We start from the raw sequence: 21,526 nt of genomic DNA on the forward strand, positions 1-21,526 counted from the left end.
CTTACCGCGTTATAGGTGAAACCGTGTTATATCAAACTTGCTTTCATAGAATCTAGTCCAACCCCCTGCTCAAAGCAGGACCAATCCCCAAATGGCCCCCTCAAGGATTGAACTCACAACCCTGGGTTTAGCAGGCCAATGCTCAAACCACTGAGCTATTCCTCCCCCTTTGGTCTATCGGAGTTCACAGTCCCTCCCCCCCACCCCCGAGTGCTGCTTTACCACTTTATAGTTGAATTAGTGTTATATCAGGTCACATTATATCGGGGTAGAGGTGTATTATGGTAGTGTGTTCAGAAATCGAGGATTCAATCCTTGTCAATAGCAGAGGAAAAGTTTGAAAAGGGCTAAGCCTTTTAGTGCTAATTGATTACAATATACAATTGTTAGGTTTAGTTAGAAAATTTGCTTACTACAAAGTGTTCCTTGCTGGATTATTGCTCCTCTTGTTGAACTATATAAGAGATCAGTTTTAATGGGATAGGTCACTCTATTCCTTTTTAAAGGTATTGCCCAATATCAGTTCATGCAATTGATTGCTCAAGTAAGAAACCATTTTTTGTTTAAACCTCTCTTCTAGGCAAATATAGAATACCCCTTGTTCGCTTCTCTTTCCCCTCAATCCACAAACAATATAAAGTCAAAATGAGCCATGAATAACACAAGATAAGAGATGTCTGTAATGTTTTTAATGACTTAAGTGTTGGAGGAAAAAGTAGTTTGCACATTAGTTCAGTCTTCTGAAAATGTGCTAAACAGTCAAATTCTAATTTTTAAGTAAGTGTATTTAACGTCACCTCTGTCACAATCTATACTCTAAAAGTTCTGCTAACAGAGGGGTCTCTGGCTATTTTATGGTGCCTTTTTCTTGTTATGTTACTACCCAGTATAAGTAAACTTGATACCATAGGGATTTGGTTACTGAATTTTAAAAGAAAATTGAAGTAATTACTTATGTTAACCTAAAGAATAAATATTAAGCTAGATAAATGTGTTTAAAATTGTTTTGACAGTTCATTGTAAGAAATATGTCCATGTTTCTAAATGTCCCTAATTGAGAATGGTGCTGTTATTAATAAACTTTATGTAGAAAGCCGACTTTGACCCAATAAATGTATTTCAGTATTTTGAGGGTGTGACACAGACAGGAGGTTTTCATAGTTGTTAAGTCCATTTTATTGTTTGAAATTTGTAATCTAATACTTAAATATTTTATAAACCAATTAACAGTTTAGCCTTACAATTTTTAGTGTCTCCTGCCTTTCTCATGATTTCATCTGCAGGGCTGCGATTTATGTATTCCAAACTGTCATCAGAATGGAACTTTCTTTTTGTTAACTATTCATTGTTAAGCAAAACATTTGAAAATATTTAAATATTTTAATTAAATTCAGGAATTAGGAAATAGTTTATTGTATTGATATAAAATTTGCACTTTGGATATGATCCAAAGCCCATTGAAGTAAATTGAGACTCACGTTGACTTCAGAGGGCTTTCATTCACTCCCTTTTTGAGCATGGGGTGGCACTGAATGTAAACCTTTTCATATGTATGCCATGCAGTCATTTATCTTCCATCTGTTTGGGTGGGAAATACTTGTTTGTTTTTATTATTGCTCTGCTCGTATTTCACTTCTGTCTTGGAGCAAGTGATGAGCTCCTACAGTATAGAATAACTGTATCAAAAAAATTGTGCTGCAGAGAGTACAGTGTAGTGTCTTGTTAGGAGGAGCAGCACACGTGTCACTGCTTCTGGCAGACTGGAATTTATTTTTCTGACTGATATAATGCTCTTCTCCAATGAGCACTTAATGCAGGAGTGGCCAGCCTGAGCCTGAGAAGGAGCCAGAATTTACCAATGTACATTGCCAAAGAGCCACAGTAATACGTCAGCAGCCCCTCATCAGCTCCTCCATACCCCTCCACTCCCAGTGCCTCTCGCCCATCATCAGCCCAGCCATCACCCTCCCCGCACCTCCCAATCAGCTGTTTCGTGGCATGCTGGAGGCTCTGGGGGAGAGGGGGAAGAGAAGGGGAAGGAGCAAGGGCATGGCAGGCTGAGAGGAGGGGGTGGGAAGGGGTGGAGTGGGGGCAGGTCCTGTGGCAGAGCCAGGGGTTGAGCAGTGAGCATCCCCTGGCACATTGGAAAATTGGCGCCCGTAGCTCCAGCCCCGGCGTCGGTGGCTACACAAGGAGACACATATTAACTTTTGAAGAGCGGCGTGTGGCTCTGGAGCCACAGGTTGGCCACCCCTGGCTTACTGCATGTTAAAAAGACCTAAAAGATAATTCAGTCTCAGAAAATAAATGTGCTAAATTCCTCTTGTAATACATCATTATGAATATCTTGTGTGCCTCTTTTTATTAAATATTCATGTATTACCCAGTTTTAAAAGTCCCTCTTGGTCAAGAGCCATAAATTATCATATTTTGGGGAAATAGTCTCTAATATTATTTTTTAAATTATAATTAAAATACTGTTTATTACAAGTAAGTGATAGGTACAGATCAGTATAGTAACTGTAAGGCCTAATCTTGGCAGTTAGTGCATAACATTTACACTTCCAATGATAATAGTTAGTTTCAGTTTTGAGGGTAAATGAAAACAGATTAAATGTCATCTGCCCAAACTGTCAATTGCCTTGATGAATGAATTTGTTAATAATATCTGTGTATTTTTTGTCTCCCTCTCCTTCCACAAAAATTCTTAATGGTACTGTGACAGAAGATTTTTTTTACCTTAATATAATAATATTTTATTACATGATAAATAAACTTTTAACACTAGCTTTTTACACAACAAAAATACTAACTTTTTAATTTGTGTTTAACTGCTGTACTACAGTTAATTACTATGATAGTGTCAATCAAAACTCTAATACAATTTAGTATGTAAATACCTTTTCTTCAGATATTTATGGTTCCAAGAGTGGTTCTTCAGGATTGTAAAATAAATTAATCCAATTGAAGGGAACTTGAAACATTCAGGACATTTGACCAGCAAATAACTTGTCAGAGATACAAATATTATGATATTTTAAATTATATGAGAAATTGTGAGACATCTTTAAGCGAAATTAGTAGCATATCCTGTGAAGAAGAAAGTAAAGTCTCTACTGGCCTGTAATTTGAAGCAGTACCTTTTCTTGTAAAAGTGGCTTATATTTGAAAAGGAAACTTGCTCTTTCTTTTAGTATGATAACCTTGTAAAAAGTTTTGGAATCAAAAGTTTAACACTGAAAAACAGTGTAAAGTTGATGTACATGGACGTTTCGCAAATTCTTGCGTAATGTTAATGTAACTTTCTTTACCAAGTGGCTACCCGGGCTATCCTTATCCACCTGGTGGTCCATTTCCAGCAACAACAAGTGGTCAGCACTACCCATCTCAGCCTCCTGTGACTACTGTTGGTGAGTAACTTTGAAAGTATCTCTCTTTCTGAGTTCTAGAGAAAGCAACGGATCCAGCCGTAAGTAGACAGGGAAAAAAATCACATTTTTGAAGCAGATGTAAATTGCATCGTACTTGTATGGTAGTTAAAACCTGAACTTTTAAGCAGAGATACCATTTAACATATATTTTAAAATATCCATTGCGTTTTGTTTCTTCCAGTCAGAAACTTGGTAAATTTGTCTTCCTTCTATTCATAGTCTCCGATTTGTGAACTTTTTGAAGAACAATGCATATAGCCACCCTACATTTTTCTATCCCCATTTGATAAAATGTGATATTTTTATTGCATGTGCAGTGCTCTGTGTATTTGTTTTTTAAAAATTGTAGTTGTCCTTATTTTAGTTATCTATTGGATTCATTTAATTTGATCCGAGAGAACCATCTAGTAAATGGAGATACAGAGCTATAACTCTAGTTTGATAGCAGTCCCTTCCAAACATTGTGTGTGAAGTAGCAATCACTTGTAATATGTTTACAGCCTTTGTCTCCTGCAAAATAAGTACCGTAATTAAAAACAAGAAACGACAAACAAGTTTTAAGTATGTTTGTGCTCTTTATTTAGAAATGCAGTATCTTTTTGTATATCCCATGTATATTTATTATGTATTGGGCAAACAAAATTATATCTTGAAACTGGTTTGACTGAGGTACCTGAGGAAAATGTAAATCTAATCTGATAACTCAGGGTAAGCAATTGACCTTATTGTCTTGCAACACAAGATGTGTATTTGTTTGCACTGTAAAATCTTTTGTGCTCTTCACTTTGTTATGGGAACTATATTATTCATGGTGAAGGATTGGGACTGTGGTGTGTTTGAGGCTTATTTTTTGAAAATGAGCAGTGTCATTCTGGGGGTGCATATTTCATTTAAATGGAGGGCTTAAACTGTATCTCTTTCCGAAGGCACCATATGCCAATCTACATCCTTGTTGCAGTATTTCTGGCCTCTGAAGTAGCTCTAGCAATTACCACTTTAAATGTCAGACTGCATTGGCAGCACCAAAAGTGCTCACTTTGGTTACCAGGAGACTCAGAAACTATGGGATGATGTGGCAACTGAAGGTAATGCAGTCCATCAGCCAAATGAATGAAGAAAGAGATGGGGGTGGGGTGGATATGTACAAGTTGGCATGGGATTTAATGCATGGGCTACTTGATCATCTTTTCTTGCCCTGAACCTTTTGAGCAGCAGTACCCAGGAGGCTGGCTCTTATGCTTATGTGTTTGTACTTCCTCAGCTATCAGGACTACAATTCTTTGAAAAGCTGAATGACTTCCAGTATTTGATATTAGTCTCATAGGTTAGCAAGAGGGGATGAGCTCCATGAAAAAGAGAGCTGTCTGGTAGGAGTGGTCTCCTTACATCTGTTGTTTTGGGCCCTCTGTTAGTTGTGGGGAAAGTTTACAAGAGTATTCCCAAAATAACAATGAAGCTAGTATTTATTTGGGGCGGAGGGTGTTCTGGGGTTTAGTAAGGCTGCAAAGTTCTCAAGCTCTGGCAAGACTTAGTGCAATGGTTCTCAAACGTTTCTTTTCACGGACCGCTTGAAAATTGCTGAGGGTCTCGGCTGACCACTTAATGATCTTTCCAAATGTCATTTGTACCATTAAGTAGCTATTGTAAACCGCTTTGGATTAAAACACTATATTAAAAAAATCTTAATGATAATTTTGTTTTACAAATAAAAGCACACAACTCATATTTTCATGTCAGTAGTTTTACCTTTCTAATGCGATGGATGTGCCCACTCTTCCCCACCACAGCAGCCCCTGAGCTGGGGCTGGGAAGGAGGGTGGGGAGGGTCTCTCCTCTGCCACAGCAGCCACAGAGCTGTTCTCCCCAGCAGCCACAGCCCTGGAGCTGGGGAAAGTTGCCTCTTTCTCTGGCCACCGCAGTTCTGCACATCCCAAATTCCCCCCACCCCCTCTTCTTACCCCACTGCCCCCTCCCACGTACCCCTTAGTCCCCCCAAGGCCACCACCTCATCTTACATGTACATCTTCTCCAGTGTCCAGGCACCTAATTAGTGGAGCCACGCCTTGCAGCTCCTCTAATTAGGTGGATGGTCCTTCAGTCGCTCGTGAGCGGCTGCCCAGACATGCACCTTTAGAGGGAACTATCCATGGACCATCTGAATGGAGCTTGCGAACCACTGGTGGTCCACGAACCACAGTTTGAGAACCTCTGACCTAGTGTATTTCAAGACCTTCATCCCTATAGGACACAAAGAATATATATTTGCCATTGTGGGACCATTCCAAAGAGACATGAACATGGATTACCTTCTGTAGATTTTTATATCCAGTACAGGCACTAATTACCAGCAAAGACGTCTGAAGGAAGGTAATTTTTTCTTCATGCATGTGGAGGGAACATGTTTGTCTAAACAGATACTGGAAGAAGACTTGGTCTCCCAGATTATGGTTGAGTATGACACATTTAGGATTTATGCATCTGCCTCACTTGTGGTCTTGGCTTTTCCAAAGTATGGAGTATGGCAGAGTGAGCCATGTTTAAGGGAGCTGAAGGGCTGTTAAGCCACATGCAGTTTATAAAGGTGGAGTCCAGACCAAAGCATTAATATTTGTTTGTGTTCTCTTAATAGCAGATGCCAGAAGAAAGCAGAAGCAGGTATGGATTTGTGGTCATTCGTATGTTTTCTGGGCAGAAAAACGGGCACTCGTAAGAAGCTTTGGCCCACAACTGGGCATTCGAGTGGAGGATGCCAAATTGCACTGGATAGGAAAGAGCGGCATGATGTGGGATCAGTTAATACCCACTCTGTTTCATGCACGAAGGCGTCTGCCAGATCCTGATGTGCTGGTGATACACCTGGGAGGAAATGATCTGGGGACAACAAAATTTGTGGATCTTATCATCCGAATTAAGAAAGATTTAGGCTTTATCAAGCACACATTCAAGAATGTCATTCTGGTCTGGTCAAACATTGTGCCCCGAAAGGCATGGAACCAAGAAGAGACGTATAGATTCATGGATAAGAACAGAAAAAAAGTCAACAGGGAAATTGGCAACTTTATGAAGTTTATCGGAGGGTGTGTGATCAGACACGATTCCCTTGTACCAGAGTCTCCGGGTTTATTCCATCTAGATGGTGTCCTCTTATCTCAAAGTGGTACTGATGTCTTCAACCTGGATTTACTGAGTGTTTTGGAGACTTTGATATGACTTTGGAGGAAGTTTGACATTATTGGCCATGTTTTTGACAAGTAGGAACCTCACCAGGGGTAGGGAATACACCATAGGAGGATTCCTAATGATATGGGGATACTTTGGTAGTGATTGGAGTTGCCATCTCTCATGTGGGAGAAGCAGTACTGGTTGCTGAATACATTTCGGAGTTTGATAATAGTGTTTCTGGCACATAATATTTGTTACCCCACTATTAAAATGAAATGTTATTCCCAGATGCTAAGCTTTGTTGTTCTGCAAGGTCTATTTAACTTTTTATTTTGAGCTTAATTTGATTAATTTATGTAACTTGTTTAAAGGGACACTGCCAAATAGTTTTTATCTCTTTTTTAAATACACTATCTTCTCTGTGTAAAATCATTCAGTAGTAGGCAGCTTTGTGATTGGACCTAACGTATAATTGAACTTTTTGAAGCATTTCATTATTAGAGATACAGTAATACGAACTATATGGACGTATTCACGATGACATTTTCTAACACAGTGTGCAACTTTAAAGGTATGTAAAATGGGGAGGTAGGTTGTCTGGCAGAGCAGGATGTTGTGAGTTGAGGCTTCGGGGTTCTATTCCCAGCTCTGTCCCTGATTTATTATGGAAATAAGTCAGTTAACTTCTCCATACCTCTGTTTACCTGTCTGTAAAATACATAATAATTACCTCAGAGGGGTATTTGACAGTTACTATAGAAGTTCAGTCTTGTTACTGTGAAAGTATAGACTCTTGACATAATGTCCTTTTTTATAAACAACAAACTATTTTTAAAGACTTGAATTTGTTATAGTATTTTTGGTTTTTTAAGATATTTGAAAACAGATTCTTTCCTTACCAATTTTGTCCTTTTCCATCTTTCCAACAGTTTTCCTCTTTCTAACAAAGCATAAAATTAACAATTTTGTGCTTGCCCCAATATCTTTGATGTTTTCAACATAGCCCTGGCAAAAGTGTCTGATGCTCCAGAACCAGTAAGAGGCATTCTTGCTTTTATTTTGCTCCTTCAGAATTGAGGCCTTTTAAAACTTTCTCATATTGTGGATTTTCTTCTTCTTTGAAACTGCTTTACTGATTCACTTGAAACTCAGGTTTTTTCTAATGTTAAATTGCTATAAACTGCTTGACAGTGTCTCTTTAACTTAGTGATCATGTAGAAAACTGCAGCATTTTCCTTCCAGTAATTGTTGCGGTATATTTATATTTTTGTTGTAGGGATAAAGCTTTGGGCCTGGTTTACAGTTTACTTTTTGCATATAGCCAACCAGCACTATAATTTAATTTTGTTAGTTGGGAGTGCTGAGCTACAAAAAAATCGAAGTATTGTGAAATGTGTTAGCAAATATATTGTTCCGTGTAGTTAAGATTTAAAAAATTAAATTTTGTAGAAAAGAATTTTAATATTTCAAAAATCTCCATCTTCTCTCCTGTCTCAGTTCCCATTGTCAAGATATGTATTACATAACGTTCATTAATTTGTATTTAAAGTAGTTTTGGACTGAAGGAACCTGTTTTATTTTCTTAAATGAAGACTCCTGTCAGTATTTTGATAACTCCTTGATGCAGCAATTTGCATTTGGAAATCCCTGTTTGACAGGACTTGAGAAAGGAACTGCTTTAACCTTACCAAGAGCCCCTTCTCCCCATTTTCTCTTTAATCAAGTCTTCTTCCAGAAAGATATTGGTTATGGAGGGAATTGCCTGCAAAAGGACACTTGTCAGAGACAGGATAGAGGTGAGTATTAGGAGTGGAGGAATGTTCATTCTCCACTATTCTGGCCTTACATTACTCAAATTCCCAGCCTCGCCAACTTTTTGGAGGAGGAATAAGGAAGCTGCAGTTTAATAGAAAACACCACACTCTGTATACAGGACTCTAAGGCAAAAGTAATAGAATATAGGACAGTGTGCAGCCTAAAAGTTAGTTTGGTGAAGCTTGCAATAGGGACATTGGAAAAGATTTATTTGAGTATTCATCTCAGTTCTTGAATACCTCTGAAGTTTTCCCTCCTGTGCAAATCTATAGCCTTTAGAGGAACTGGGGTTGACGCCTTCACGCACTGGGAAAGGTTCTGCTCAATACGTACGTAGAAGCACTTCCAGCACGTATGGCATGGGTACGTTTTGTACCCTACACTTGGATTAGAATGTTCCCCGATGGAAATACCTACTCTCTGACGAGGTCTACAGTCATATTTATACCTTTTTGATGTTGGACGATCTTGATGATTAATGCATTTAATTTGTATAACTTGGTGATTGTGTTTTACAAATAAAGTTGTAGCCTTTACTTTCTAGTCATCTTGTGGTGTTTTAATGAACACATGACATGGAAGGATGTGAGTTTGCAAATTCCTTTTTGAGAATAGTGTCTTTGTGACTATTAACTACAGCCTGTTGAAATGTTAGTGGGTACTAAAACATTCTAAAATTACTTCCATAACCGTTTCTAACTTAGTCTGTAGAGTTCAAAAAGTTTAAAAGCACATGAAAGTTAAATACCTTACTTAAGACTTTCTTTTAAAAAAGGCAATAGCTTATAATACAGATAGTTCAGCCTGATCAACATGTATTTGTGACTGAATATGACTTTGTTGCTATAGTTTTTGTTAAGGCAGTCAGTTGGTATTTAGTAATCATTGCGGTTGAATATCTGTTCGTTTATATATTTCAGCCTTCGGTCAAAATATAGTAATTAAGGTGCATAGCATTAATTGTAAATTTTGTTGTTTACTGTTACGCGATAGCAGTGGTGAATATATGTTGTCAGGATTTCTTCTCTTTCGTATTCTCTCCATTTGGTGGTATTCATGGAATTACTGAGATTGGTTTGCAGAAACCATTGTCTTGTCGGGTGTTTTTGCTCAGGTTTGCCTGACAGTGCTTGTATGCGCACTGTGCATGTAAACTTCTTCTGCAGGATCTCTCTTAGTTTGCAGAATTCCGTTGGAGTTCTTGTTCTGGTCTGTAGGTAAGTAACCTTTTTATCTAGTCAAGGGAGACAATATTTCAAAAGATGGTGCTAACGTATTGATTGCTGGGATTAGTTTCTTTTGCATCTTTTCTTATTTTCGTTGGTTTTATCAAAAATATATGGTCTGAGTTTTCTGTTCATGTTAATGAAGATATGTAGTTGTCTCAATAGGCCTGTTTGCTGATATATTCTTTTCGTAAATGTGTACACTTGAAGCTGATCTGGGGATAGAAGATAGTCATTGGAAATTTGCTGACGTACATGCTGAACATGAATTTGCAATTTTGTATTTGATTTACATTAGCCTTTGTTGCTTTGGAGATGTTCGTATCCAAGGGTGATCAAATAGTTTCTTCATAACAGCATCCTTCTATTAGATTCCTAATAGGAGACAAGACAGTGCATTGCTGCCCCATCCTAGGGAGAGCTCAGAAAGGGATTGTGCCTCGTGCATGCACAGTTTCTTCTTGGTACAGAGAGGGAGGAGTGCAGAGGCTGCACTATCCCGTAGGATGGTGTGACCAATTTTCCTCTCCCAGCCTGTGGCCCACATCGCCCACCCCAATGGAACAATGTGTTTTCTACATGGGGGATAAGCATACATGAGAGGAAGGGGAAGTTCACCATTGGAGTACATGGCAAAGAGGGGGTGTTGCATTGACTTGCACATCCTCTGGAGCGATAAGCACCCTCCAGGGCGCAGGGAAGCAACAATCCCTTAGCTTCCCCAAGCATGGGACTGAGATTGCCCTGACACTTGTGCAAGACTTGCCATGGGAGGAAAGGTCCCTTGAGCCCTCCCCTCCATCTTTTATAATGTTTTTTGGCATGGTTCAAAAGTTTAGTTCACATTGCTCTTCGAAGTAATCACACTTGATTTTTGCTCTTCATTGCAGTGTACTAACTGCATTATAGTTATGGCTGAGAAAGTGCTTCATTTTAAGGCTGTGTTTTCAGACTCTCTATACAGTATCTGTATTATAGTGGTCTGCCAGTTCCACTACAGTTGTTTGAGTAGATCCACAATTAATCTGCCTGTTTCATGCCAGTAGAGATGGGAATAATGTTATGCTAGATTGATTACTGCAGGTTTGGTTATGCATGAACTGACAACTATTTAACATTGGCTACTAGTAGCTGTATATGCACCACCATTTAATGAGAGAGTAGGATTTTTTGAGCAGTCAGATCACTTGCATGCATCTTGCCTTAGACCAGCTTGACAATGTGATTTATCTCACTGAGCTGCTTGATGATTTTAAAGAGCCCCTCCCAGGCAGCTTGGAGTCTATTCTGCCACATTGGAATGAGTGCCATAACTTTGTTCCCTATTCCTTGTGACCTGGCCTGTGCCATGTGCTCATACCAGACAGTCTCTCTTTCTCTCTTAGGCTTTTAATAGATTATCCTAAGCAAAATCCAGGAGTTCTGTGAACCTTTTCCTAAACTTCCCCCTCAGGAAAGGTCTTAAGCTCTCGCTCGGTTTTAGGGTTCCACACCCTCCTTCCAAAGAGCAATGCAAAAGGGGAAAACCGGATTCTTAGTGAATTTCTCTATAGGCAAATAGCAGAGACAGTAGACACTTGTCCTGATCATGTGACTGCTGATCTACAACCATTTCAGCATTATTTTAAGTGTCGTTAAATCTTTCCACCAGTCCTTTGGCTTGAGGGTGATGTGCAGAGGTCCACAAGTGTCTGACCACATGTTTCTCCCATAAGCCCTGATGAAGGGTTAATATGAATAAGAATCCCTGAGGAACTTGCGGTAGGGGGAGCCCACCTTGCTGAAAATTGGCAAAAGACCATCAGCATCTGTTTCTGCCTCTATGGAAGACAGAGCTGCAGTCCTGCAGGATAGACTATGCTACCTGCTAACACCCCTAGTATGAATTTCTTTCCAGTCTGGGTCTCCTTACTACAAAGTCCCACAATATCCATGGTCAGCTTCAAAAAAGGTTCCTCTACTCTAGGTAGTGACCTCTTGGCTGCTTTACTGTTCTTGAGCTTTTTCCACCTTCTGGTAAGAATCACATATTTTGAGTATTTTTTGAATGCCTCAAACTCCAGAGCAGTAAAAATTATGCTACAGCCTGTCTTTTGTATGCTGGATCTTCAGATGCCCTGAAAAAGGGATATCTTCGGAGAAGTTTAAGATCTTAAGATAATATTTCTTGGACACCACTAACTGTCTTTTGATACTCCAAGTCTCTGTCTCTCCTGGGGAAAACCATTCCTTGTAAAGGAGTTGCTTATTCCACAGAAATGTCTCCCTGCATTCCTCAGATAAGAGGGCTTTCAGCACTGGGACTGGCCACTGCAGCCCTCACCAGCGGTGGCACCAGCACTCCAAGCCCGTGCCTGGGGCGGCAAGCTGCAGGGGGTGCCCTGCCAGTCCCTGCGAGGGCAGCAGTCAGGCTGCCTTCGGCGGCTTGCCTGCGGGAGCTCCACAGATTTGGCAGCAATTCGGCGGCGGGTATGCCGAATCCGCGGGACTGGCGGACCTGCTGCAGGCAAGCTGCTGAATCCGCAGGACCGGGGACCTCCTGCCTGCCTTGCTTGGGGCAGCAAAAAGGCTAGAGCCTCTCCTGGCCCTCACCTTCAATAAGGAGGGTTTGGAACACAGCTGCCAGGGCAGGGAGTGTAGTCTGCTCCTCCCTGCTAAACTTTTCCCCCCTCTTGGCTGGGATATCATCCAAAGCAACACTTAACTCAGCATATTCTCACAGGCTGGCGGGGACAGTTGTGCCAAATGGCAGGGGAACAGAGGTGGTCTCTCAAGTAAATAGGCCCAAGTCATTTTTAGGAAGGAACTGCGAATCTTAATTTTTTGCATAAAGAATTTTTGTTTCTTGCTGCTACAGTGTTGAGGCTTGTAGAGATGAAAGACTTACAATGTCCTGTTAGGTCACACTTATAAGCATAACATAAAGTATGTCATTAGGAATCAAGTGTACATCATTTTATTTGTTATACCATGACATTTAAATAGGCTTTTTGATTAGTGAACTTAATCTCCATTTCTTCAAAGTAGGGTTTTTTGGGTTTTTTTCAGTCTTGTCCCATTCATTATCCTTCTGATTCTGTTACGGGTCTGAAGTTGCTGTAAGGTCACTTGTGAAACCAGACTCTGCATAGTAAAGGTTAAGTATCTGAGTGCTCCCAGGGATTAATGGCTATGTGCCATAAAATCTTCCCAAAGATGGGCTAATTATAGAAGTGACAGAAAATGCTAAAGGTTCATGCTCTGTAAGGAGTCACATTGAGATTGTTTCAATATGAAACCTTACATGTGCAAGGAGTTAGTAGAAATCCACCATTTCCTGTGTTTCATTAACATTTTTTGTCGTCTGAATTTCCATTTTTAAGATTAAGATGTCTTCCCTGATAGTTCCCTCCTAGTTTATTATTAAAATGTCTTGTACAAAAGTGTCCTAAATAAAGGACTTTCAGAAAACAGCTAGTATTGATCGTTTACTTTGGTTTTGCTTTATAAATTTATGTTGTATATAAAAGAAGTGACTAGAATCTTGTGAACTCTCACGTTCATGATATGAGTGTCTGGGTGGCTACAATTCACTTCTCATAATTACAGTTGTCTGGTAGTGAGTATACTCTTCTGTTCCTTTAGGAACCTTTACAGGGCTAATAATGTTTAAACCTCCTTGAGAAATTCCTTTTGGTTTATGTTCTGTTTCACATACTTTCATTGCCACATGTGATAGATGTTTACAACTTTTAACAAAATATCGTAGATGTCTTTATGGACCAGTAAAGTGCCTGAGTGGCGTGAGGTAGAAATGACACCTAAATTGATGATGTATATATGTTTTTATGAACCAGGCAACGTAATCTTTTTAATAATCTATCAGCTTCTACACTAGGAGTATTTAGTCTATTAATAGATGAATTGTACAAGAAGCTTGTATAAACTTTATATATAAAATAAAACAGTATTACCTACTGGCTCTGAATAGGTGCCATTAGGTTTAAAACTTTGTGCCACATATCCTTCATAGAACAATTAACATGCAGCACATGCTAAAAGAGTCCATTACTGCTTGGTGGAAAATATAAAATCTGTCACTGCTCTGTTATAATTTTTTTATCATGAAAAATTAATGATCAGAAATACTGGTGATAACATTTTTAAGGAACGTTTTTTCAGTAGTTTTAAACCACTTTTGAACGTGTGTGATTGTAAAACACATCACGATATGCCATACGTTTTTCTAGTATTTATGGGGTAGATACGGTGATTCATTGAAGGGAAGAGAGTTCTAAAAATGAAGTTTTTACTTCTTGAAAAGTTTTCTACACTCTCTCTTTTATTGCTTGTTGTAACTAAAAATTACTTGGCTTAAAGATACGTGATTCATCTTTATTCTGTTGACCTGGATGAGGCTGTGTACCTTTGACTCATTTAGCAGAGTTTGGTGAGTTGATGATATAGGTTTGCATGGGTTTTTTCAGTTATCCTTGTTTCAGTTGGGTGACTTCAGGCTTTGAAATAACTGGCTGGGAGGAGCCATTCTGTGTTGGGAGCAGAAGAGAGAAAAGGATGAGGGGAGAGCCAGGGGCTTTGGTTTATAGCTTCTAAGATCTGTGGGAGCACGGGTAGCAGCAGAATGGGGGACAGACAGCAGAGGCCTAATGTATAGTTTCTAAGCCCAACATAGACTAATGAAGAGCTCCTAAATTCCATGTAGACTTTCATTGAGCAACTCTCGGAAAACATTCTAAAAGCAAACAATTTCCAATACTAATAATATAGTTAAGCTTGATTTACTCCCCAGAAATTTACTGATCCGTAACATCAGAGTACTTGTAAAAAGAATGCTGTTTTAAAGCCAAAATTACTAGAAAAACCAGGAAGTTCAAAGTAAGTGTGCTAGAGTACAGTTATGGAAGATGTAGTGTCATAAACTAAATGACGCTAGCTAACACAGGCACAAAGATGCAAATACCTGATTTAAAGCATAGCTAATACATACACTGTTAAGCCTTCCAGCTTCTGTTGGCTTAAATTTTAATAGTTCATATCATTTTTAGAGTAGATGCTTATTATTTTCAGATGTAGCAGCTCAGTCTTAACCTTTTCCAAAAGTTTAAATAATACATGCATCCCAGAAGAGGACCTCCTTTTACAGTTATTCTCTTGTGCATAAAAAAAAGGTAGCGATACACTGAGTTCTTGGCCCAAGTATAGTCAGTGTGGTGCAGAGTAAGTCGTCTTGGCCCATTACTTGTGCCATTGTCTTTACCTACAACATTCCGGATATTAATCAATAACTTTAAGACACAGAAGCTGTAGAGATCAATGCTGGTCTAAACCCAGGTCTCTTCTTCTTTGGAGTTAACACTGCAAAACTCAATGTGAAAAATATATTAGGTTGCTGATGTAAATAATATCTGGATATACCCATTTTAGAGTATTTTCTGATGCTCTGAAATCAAGAGTTCAAAATCTCAGATTAGGTTTGATCTTGCATCTGGGCAATCTTTCCTGTTCTTGTGTTCTCTGTAGTACATGGCTGACAGCAGAAGTATTTGCTTGAGGTATTGGGCCATTAACTATTAGCTTGTAATTGTGTGGGTTTATTTTCTGCTTTTAAACTTTCTTCTGGTACTGTCATATGCTATTGCAGAGAGATAGCCAAAACAGTTTCAAGTAAAACCATGCTATAAAAATCCAACTATTTTAAAAAGAAATAAGTCTGAACACACAATATGTTCAGAAAAGGATCCATTCTGTGACGCAACAAAGATGTGCACTATCTTGAGGATTTTGTTACGTCTGAGATGCTGACAAATGAAATAAAGGCTCAAGAGTTCTGATTTTAAAAGGTTCAGCACAAAGTACTAGTTCAAAGACTGATTATTTAGAGACAAGATTTGCTTATGAAGGAGATCAGATAATTTTATGGTACTCCTTTTGCACACAATCTGAATGCTGATTTGCATGGACTATAATGGCATTCTTGATTGGAAGAATTGGCTGTTTTTGTATGGGAGGGTAAGGCTTCTGAGAAATAGTCAAGATTAGAAACTGGTATGAGAGAGAGCCATTTAGTTGCTTGTAAAACTTTGTTTGGAATGTTTTGATTAATTTAACGTGTTAATCAAGAGGATACACTTAGCCATCGTTACAGCTTGGGGATAGAGAAAGTTGGTTTTATGTCATCTTTACAATTCCTCTGAACCTGAGGTCAGTCAAGGACCAGGCTATTCCCTGTTATACATTAGAGCACCCTTAAGACTGCTCTAATTTATGCTCAGCTGCTTGTGACCCTAATCAGTTATTCTGGCAGCTGGGGATCTCTGGGGCATAGATATACCCTGGCCACTCCCGCTTTTCCCTGACCCACACCTACTGCAGCAGGGGCTGGAGATGTGTGGCACTGGACACTCCTCCGTAACTCCATGTCAGCGGGAGATGTTGGAAGAATCCTTCACCAATCAGTTTAGATGGCGTTGTGTCTGTTTTGTGCTGCCAGTATAGGTCCAGGATCCTGGACTCTAGTTCTTCCTCAAACACCTGGAAATGTTATGGTGGGTCAGTTCCTTTCCTTTCAGTTCAGCCATTCTTTGTTGTCCCAATCCTGCCTCTGTTACACTTTTTATGTTTTGATTCACAAGATATATTTAATTACATGACTACAATCACTTGTTTAATTTAAAAAAATTACTATTTGTGCAAAATAGATCAGATTTCAAAGAAACTACCACAGATGTATCCACCCTATCCTTAGGCAAAAGCTTGAAACTGGAGATGGGCTTTGCTGTGTGCCTTCAAGTTCAGCAATCTTAGACTCTGTCAGAACAGTTGAGAATGAATTCCAGAGTTTAGGACCATCCACAGAGAACTCATGTTCTCTTCACTTCTGCCTTTAGAAATAAATGTCTGTAAGGAAATACTGATTGGGGTAGTTACTGTACAACAAAGTGTTCGGGATTGAAAGTGTTGCACACTTAATTAGGAAGAAATTTTCTGATGCATTTTGATATGGAAATTTTTGCAGTCTATTCACCTTTTACTTAATTATTTAATAATTATTTTACGGTTGGCTAATCCAGTAAGTTCTTTGATGTAACTTGATATGCACTAACCACAAATTAAAATCACTAACATTTTTCTTATTTTGATTTACTCTAGATTTAATTGTTTGTTTTTTTTTATAGTTTATGCGTTTAAAACAGTGTTTCCCCTCTGGACCACTGTGTTGGAAAAGTAGGCTTCATTTTAGGTCTTAGTTACTGGCTCACTTTGGCTAACAGGGGCAGGGAATGCTGAGGAGGGAAAGGTATGTGCCTTGCACTGCTACCCTGAGATGAATTTCAGCTGATTAGGGAATCCCTTGACTGAATCTGAAAGGATATACAGTCATCAGTCAAAAGGCCCATAGTGATAAAGTAAAGGAAGTGATCTTGAAGATGTACCTTTCTTTCCAAACATATTCTCAGTTTTAGTCTTTAGAAGTATGTGACTCTTGAGGGAGTTAGCCTAATTCACAAAATTCTTTCTGCTTTGTGATTTGCGTGATTTTGAGAAAATTTGGTTTGGCTATACACTGAAAGGATGATATGCATGATGTTTTGACAACTTCTGTATTTCAACAACTTGCCTTTATCCCTATGTAAATGGCTTCCTTGGGTATTCTCTCTTTTCTGAAGTTTCCCTTGCAGTGACAGGACTTCAAAACTGTACAAAGTTCAGCCATATAAAGGTTGCAGAGTCCAGCCACGCAGGTTACTACAGTGATTCCTGTTGCTGCAGTTGAGGTTTAGTATATCTCAAAGTAATTACATGTAAACCAGAAGCATAAGAGAGATTGCAAAGTTGTGTATTATTCTTTAATAGATGATTTATACTGGAGACTGGAATGATTACTTTTTTAGTGCAGGAATATCAACATGAAATTGGAGAGACTGAAGTTTCCTGCATTGTAGACATACAACACTTTGCTGCAACAAATTGAAAAGTTTTACTTTTTTTTTTAATACGTACATTAATTAGTCTAGCAGAGGACATATAGCTACTCACTCTGAAAATGTGATCTGCAGAAAAAATTCTATTAATCCACCAAACGGCTAATGCATTTAATGTTACAATCAAAGAAAGTGACTAAGAAAATCTTGGCAGAGAGTTGATTTACATGATCACAGTTTTTATATCACACTTGCTAGTATTGAATCCCATGTGAAAATAGTATTTGCTTAGTAACTGTAAATTACAGGTCACACGTACACATCTACCACAATATAACGCTACCTAATATAACACGAATTTGAATATAATGCGGTAAAGCAGTGCTGGGGGTGGGGCAGGGCCGAGTGCTCCGGCGGATCAAAGCAAGTTTGATATAACACGGTTTCACCTATAAATAACGTCGCAATTTCCTGAGGACAGCATTATATTGGGGTAGAGGTGTAGCTAGTAACCACTTTACTGTGGTAATCTGATTTGATATTGTTTAATAATAATAATGTTGATTAGCCATCCCAAGTTAATTATCATGATTATTACATAGCACTTACCAGCTTGCTACAAAGGAAAATATCTTTTTCGAAATATCATCTAACCTTTTTGCAAAGTATATGGAAATTGGTTTTGGATCTAATTGAGTGTAGTTACCCAGTAATCTGTAGGAGTCTATCAATGTTTCTTACATTATATGTATCAGGTGAAACCTATGAATTAGAGTAACTGCAATCAAGCTGCAGCTAGCCATATTCTTTTGTTTTCCCAGACTAGTTAGGCCAGTTTAACTGAATTACAATAGAAGTTAATTGTATAATTAACTTATACAGATTCTTCTTACAGTTGTCTGACTTTATCTCTCTAAATGTGTGTATAAAGCAAAAGTGATTATCTGCTAAAGCCAAATAAAATAATTTAGCCAGGAGAAAATATTCTGAAACTTTCCTAGATATTAAGTAATTTTATTATAAGTAAATACCTAATATTAGATACCTAGTGTGACCCTGAATGGTTACTTCATATTATAACACTGCTACATATTCTTAGTCTACTGAAATATAAGATTAACATTACTCCTGATCTACAACAGTTAATTACGGTAAGAACTGCTGCTTTTCAAAGGAGAGTTGTAGCTAAAAATGCATCCTCTGTGACATAAGGCTTCCCCCCCCACACACATTTTTAGCTGAACGATGGTAATAATCATTAAATCAGCTGGGAAGAGTAGGACCAGAGAGAAAACTTTAGGCTATTAGCCCCATCTAGTAATTAGTCGTCAGCAAATGCCCTGTTTCTAGGTTCGTTCACATATATGTTTGTTTGCGAATACACAGAATAACCAGTCAGCATCTCGTTGTTACTTAAATGAGAGGAAACTATAAAAAGTACAGTTGTGCTTCATGATATGTTGTTTTTCAGTTTAGAGGTTTTTTGGGTTTGATTTTTGCAAATACATTTATCTAAGATCTACTGACGTTTTACATTTCACATTTTTGTACAGTCTTCTGCAGTTGGAAAATGATTTTTGTCTTGTGACTGAGCAACAGTCCTTCCATAAGATTATTAAATAACAAAATCCTGAATTAACACAGGCTTTTTTAATCAACTGTATTTTTAATTAAGATGATTGGAAGCTTTGCTACAATTTGGAACACATATAAGCAGTAATTATCTGGAAAGGCAGTTACACAATGCATGTACATCATATGCTCAACATGTCTGTAGGGTGTAAAGGAAATCTTGGACGATTCCCCTCCCCCACACACAAATGGCATTCAGTAATAACAAAAAACAATAGTCTAATCCCAGGTCCTAGCATTAATGTAATATCTTACATTTGTTGCCTGCAGTTAGAAAGGTAACATCCCAGGCCTAGTTGTTTTCATCCTTTTCCAATTATAGCAACTTTTGAATGACTGCTGTATAAACTTCAGGCTATATATTCATTTATTGTACCTCTTCTTCTGTATGTCTGAGTAACTTAATAGTTTATGAAAGGCTACTACTTGTTTTATATCCCATACACTATGGATCTTGTTCCTGCTTGTTGTTGTTTTGACTCTCACTATCCCTTTGTAGCTTTCTAGAATTTACTTAAACTAGTTTTGATCTTTTTGCTTGGGGTGAATATAAAGGAGCAACATACAAACTTTTATCTTGGACTATATTCAGATCCAAACAATTGTATATAGTTATGCTTTTCTCTTTTGTAATATGTTTGTGCTTAAGTTTACAAACATTGTTAATGAAAAGAATACTAATAAAATAACAGTAGTGATGTGAATGCAGGGCATTTCCTGGAGATTAACCCATTGATCTTAGAGGTCAAAGTGTTTCTCAGCATATATTCCAACTGGTCGGTAATCCCAAAAAAACATACTCTCTCAATCATTATTGCTTTATTAAGTTTTTTTCATTTTCAAGAGCTTTCTTTTAAGATATTTTGAAAAACTAAATAGAGCCAATGTTTGGGAAGTTTTGTTCAGATATATACTTGTGATCAACAAAATGAATTGTGAAAACTTTTAAAACTCAGTGCTGTGTAGACTTTTGTGACGAGTGTGTATATGCCTGTGCGTGTTAAGAATCGATCAAAGAGTATTAACTGACATGTAGCTCATTATGGAGAGGAAATACTCTGGTTGGTAGTTACCCAGTCTTCCTTACATGTGCTCAGCTATACGTTTTTAGAGAGAAGAGGCGAGACTCTTGGGAGAGGAGCTGTGAACATGGTGAATGTTATGTTGGACTGTTAATTTTAACTTTGTCAGAAACTGGCTGCAATAGTGAACAGCAAATTCCAACGAGTCGAAGAGCGATACTGGACTTTTCCATCATCTGGAGGAAAGAGAATGAATCAGTGCCTGACCATCAAGTTTTGAAGTAAAGAAGCTTGTGTGCACCTGCCTTCAGTCAGATTTAGCCACTAGAACAAGTAAAGAAATGTGGAAGGTGAGATGCAAAACTCCTGAAAAATGAATACATCACTAGAGAAAATAAATAGTCATGTCCTCACAAGAGACGACGAAACCAGAAAGTGAAATCTGAGGAAACTGGAAGGAAAGACTGGGACCAGAGACTGTGTTCCAAAGGGGCTTGTGGAACTGGATACCCTAACCAGTGAATAAAACAGCAACCGATAGAACAAAGCAGCCAAGAGACTTTAGGAAGAATAGACAGAAATTTACAACAGTTTACTTTGTTGTTCAGTGGACCGGAGATTATAAAAACAGCTGAATTTTGGAATGGACCAATCACACCAGTGTCATGATGTCTTTTATGGATGCTCACTGTCACCCAAATAGGTTAATCATACACAGATCATCTTAAAGAAAAAAAGACTAGTAACCTGGAAAAGATTGTAATTCAGAAAGAAGAGTTTTAATTTTAAAGATCAAGGGAGAAAGAAAAAGGATGGATGGCTGCATATGAAAGCTGTGGGGCACTTTGAGTTGATGTTTAAGGTAAAATACAATTTTCATATTAAAGTACTATTACTAATTTTTGTTGGTTTTGATGTTATTGTGACATGAATAACTGGTGCTAAAGGCATGTAAATATTTATGAAAACATTTTTAGTAGTGTTAATGGAAATAATGTTTCAGTTAAATCAAGTGTGAGAATGTGTATGTATAAAGATTCCATGTTAAATCAAAAGGACATGTGCAAGACCGTCTAATCTGCATGAAGACAATGGGGGAAACTGCAGATTAGAAAGCACGTTGGGAGTTTGTGACTGTAATGTTTTAAGGACTGCTCTTTACCTACGTATAAGGAAAGAGACTTTCAATTGGGAACATTTTTGTGCATAAATGAAATGTTATGTTTGGATTTATATTTGAATGAGATGAGAATCTACTATGTAAGCGGATATAGGAAATTTAAAAGTACTGATACAGAATCGTAAAGGTTTCAAGA

General features: G+C 38.2%; 1 protein-coding gene across 2 annotated transcripts in view; it reads left to right on the forward strand.

Annotated features, from left to right (window-relative positions):
* Positions 1–21,526, forward strand: part of TSG101 (tumor susceptibility 101) — a 50,994-nt gene that overhangs the window by 20,762 nt on the left and 8,706 nt on the right. The window contains exons 7-8 of one of the 2 annotated variants that reach the window (XM_050956623.1): positions 3,316–3,410; positions 6,061–8,944. In XM_050956623.1, the coding sequence (XP_050812580.1) occupies positions 3,316–3,410; positions 6,061–6,641 (676 nt within the window). In that variant the 3' untranslated portion in view covers positions 6,642–8,944. Of the gene's footprint in view, positions 1–3,315; positions 3,411–6,060; positions 8,945–21,526 lie in introns of those variants that run through there. The other variant, XM_050956624.1, reaches the window with a different exon arrangement.

Source organism: Gopherus flavomarginatus, chromosome 5 (assembly GCF_025201925.1).
Source record: "Gopherus flavomarginatus isolate rGopFla2 chromosome 5, rGopFla2.mat.asm, whole genome shotgun sequence".
Classification (NCBI taxonomy): Eukaryota; Metazoa; Chordata; order Testudines; family Testudinidae; genus Gopherus; species Gopherus flavomarginatus.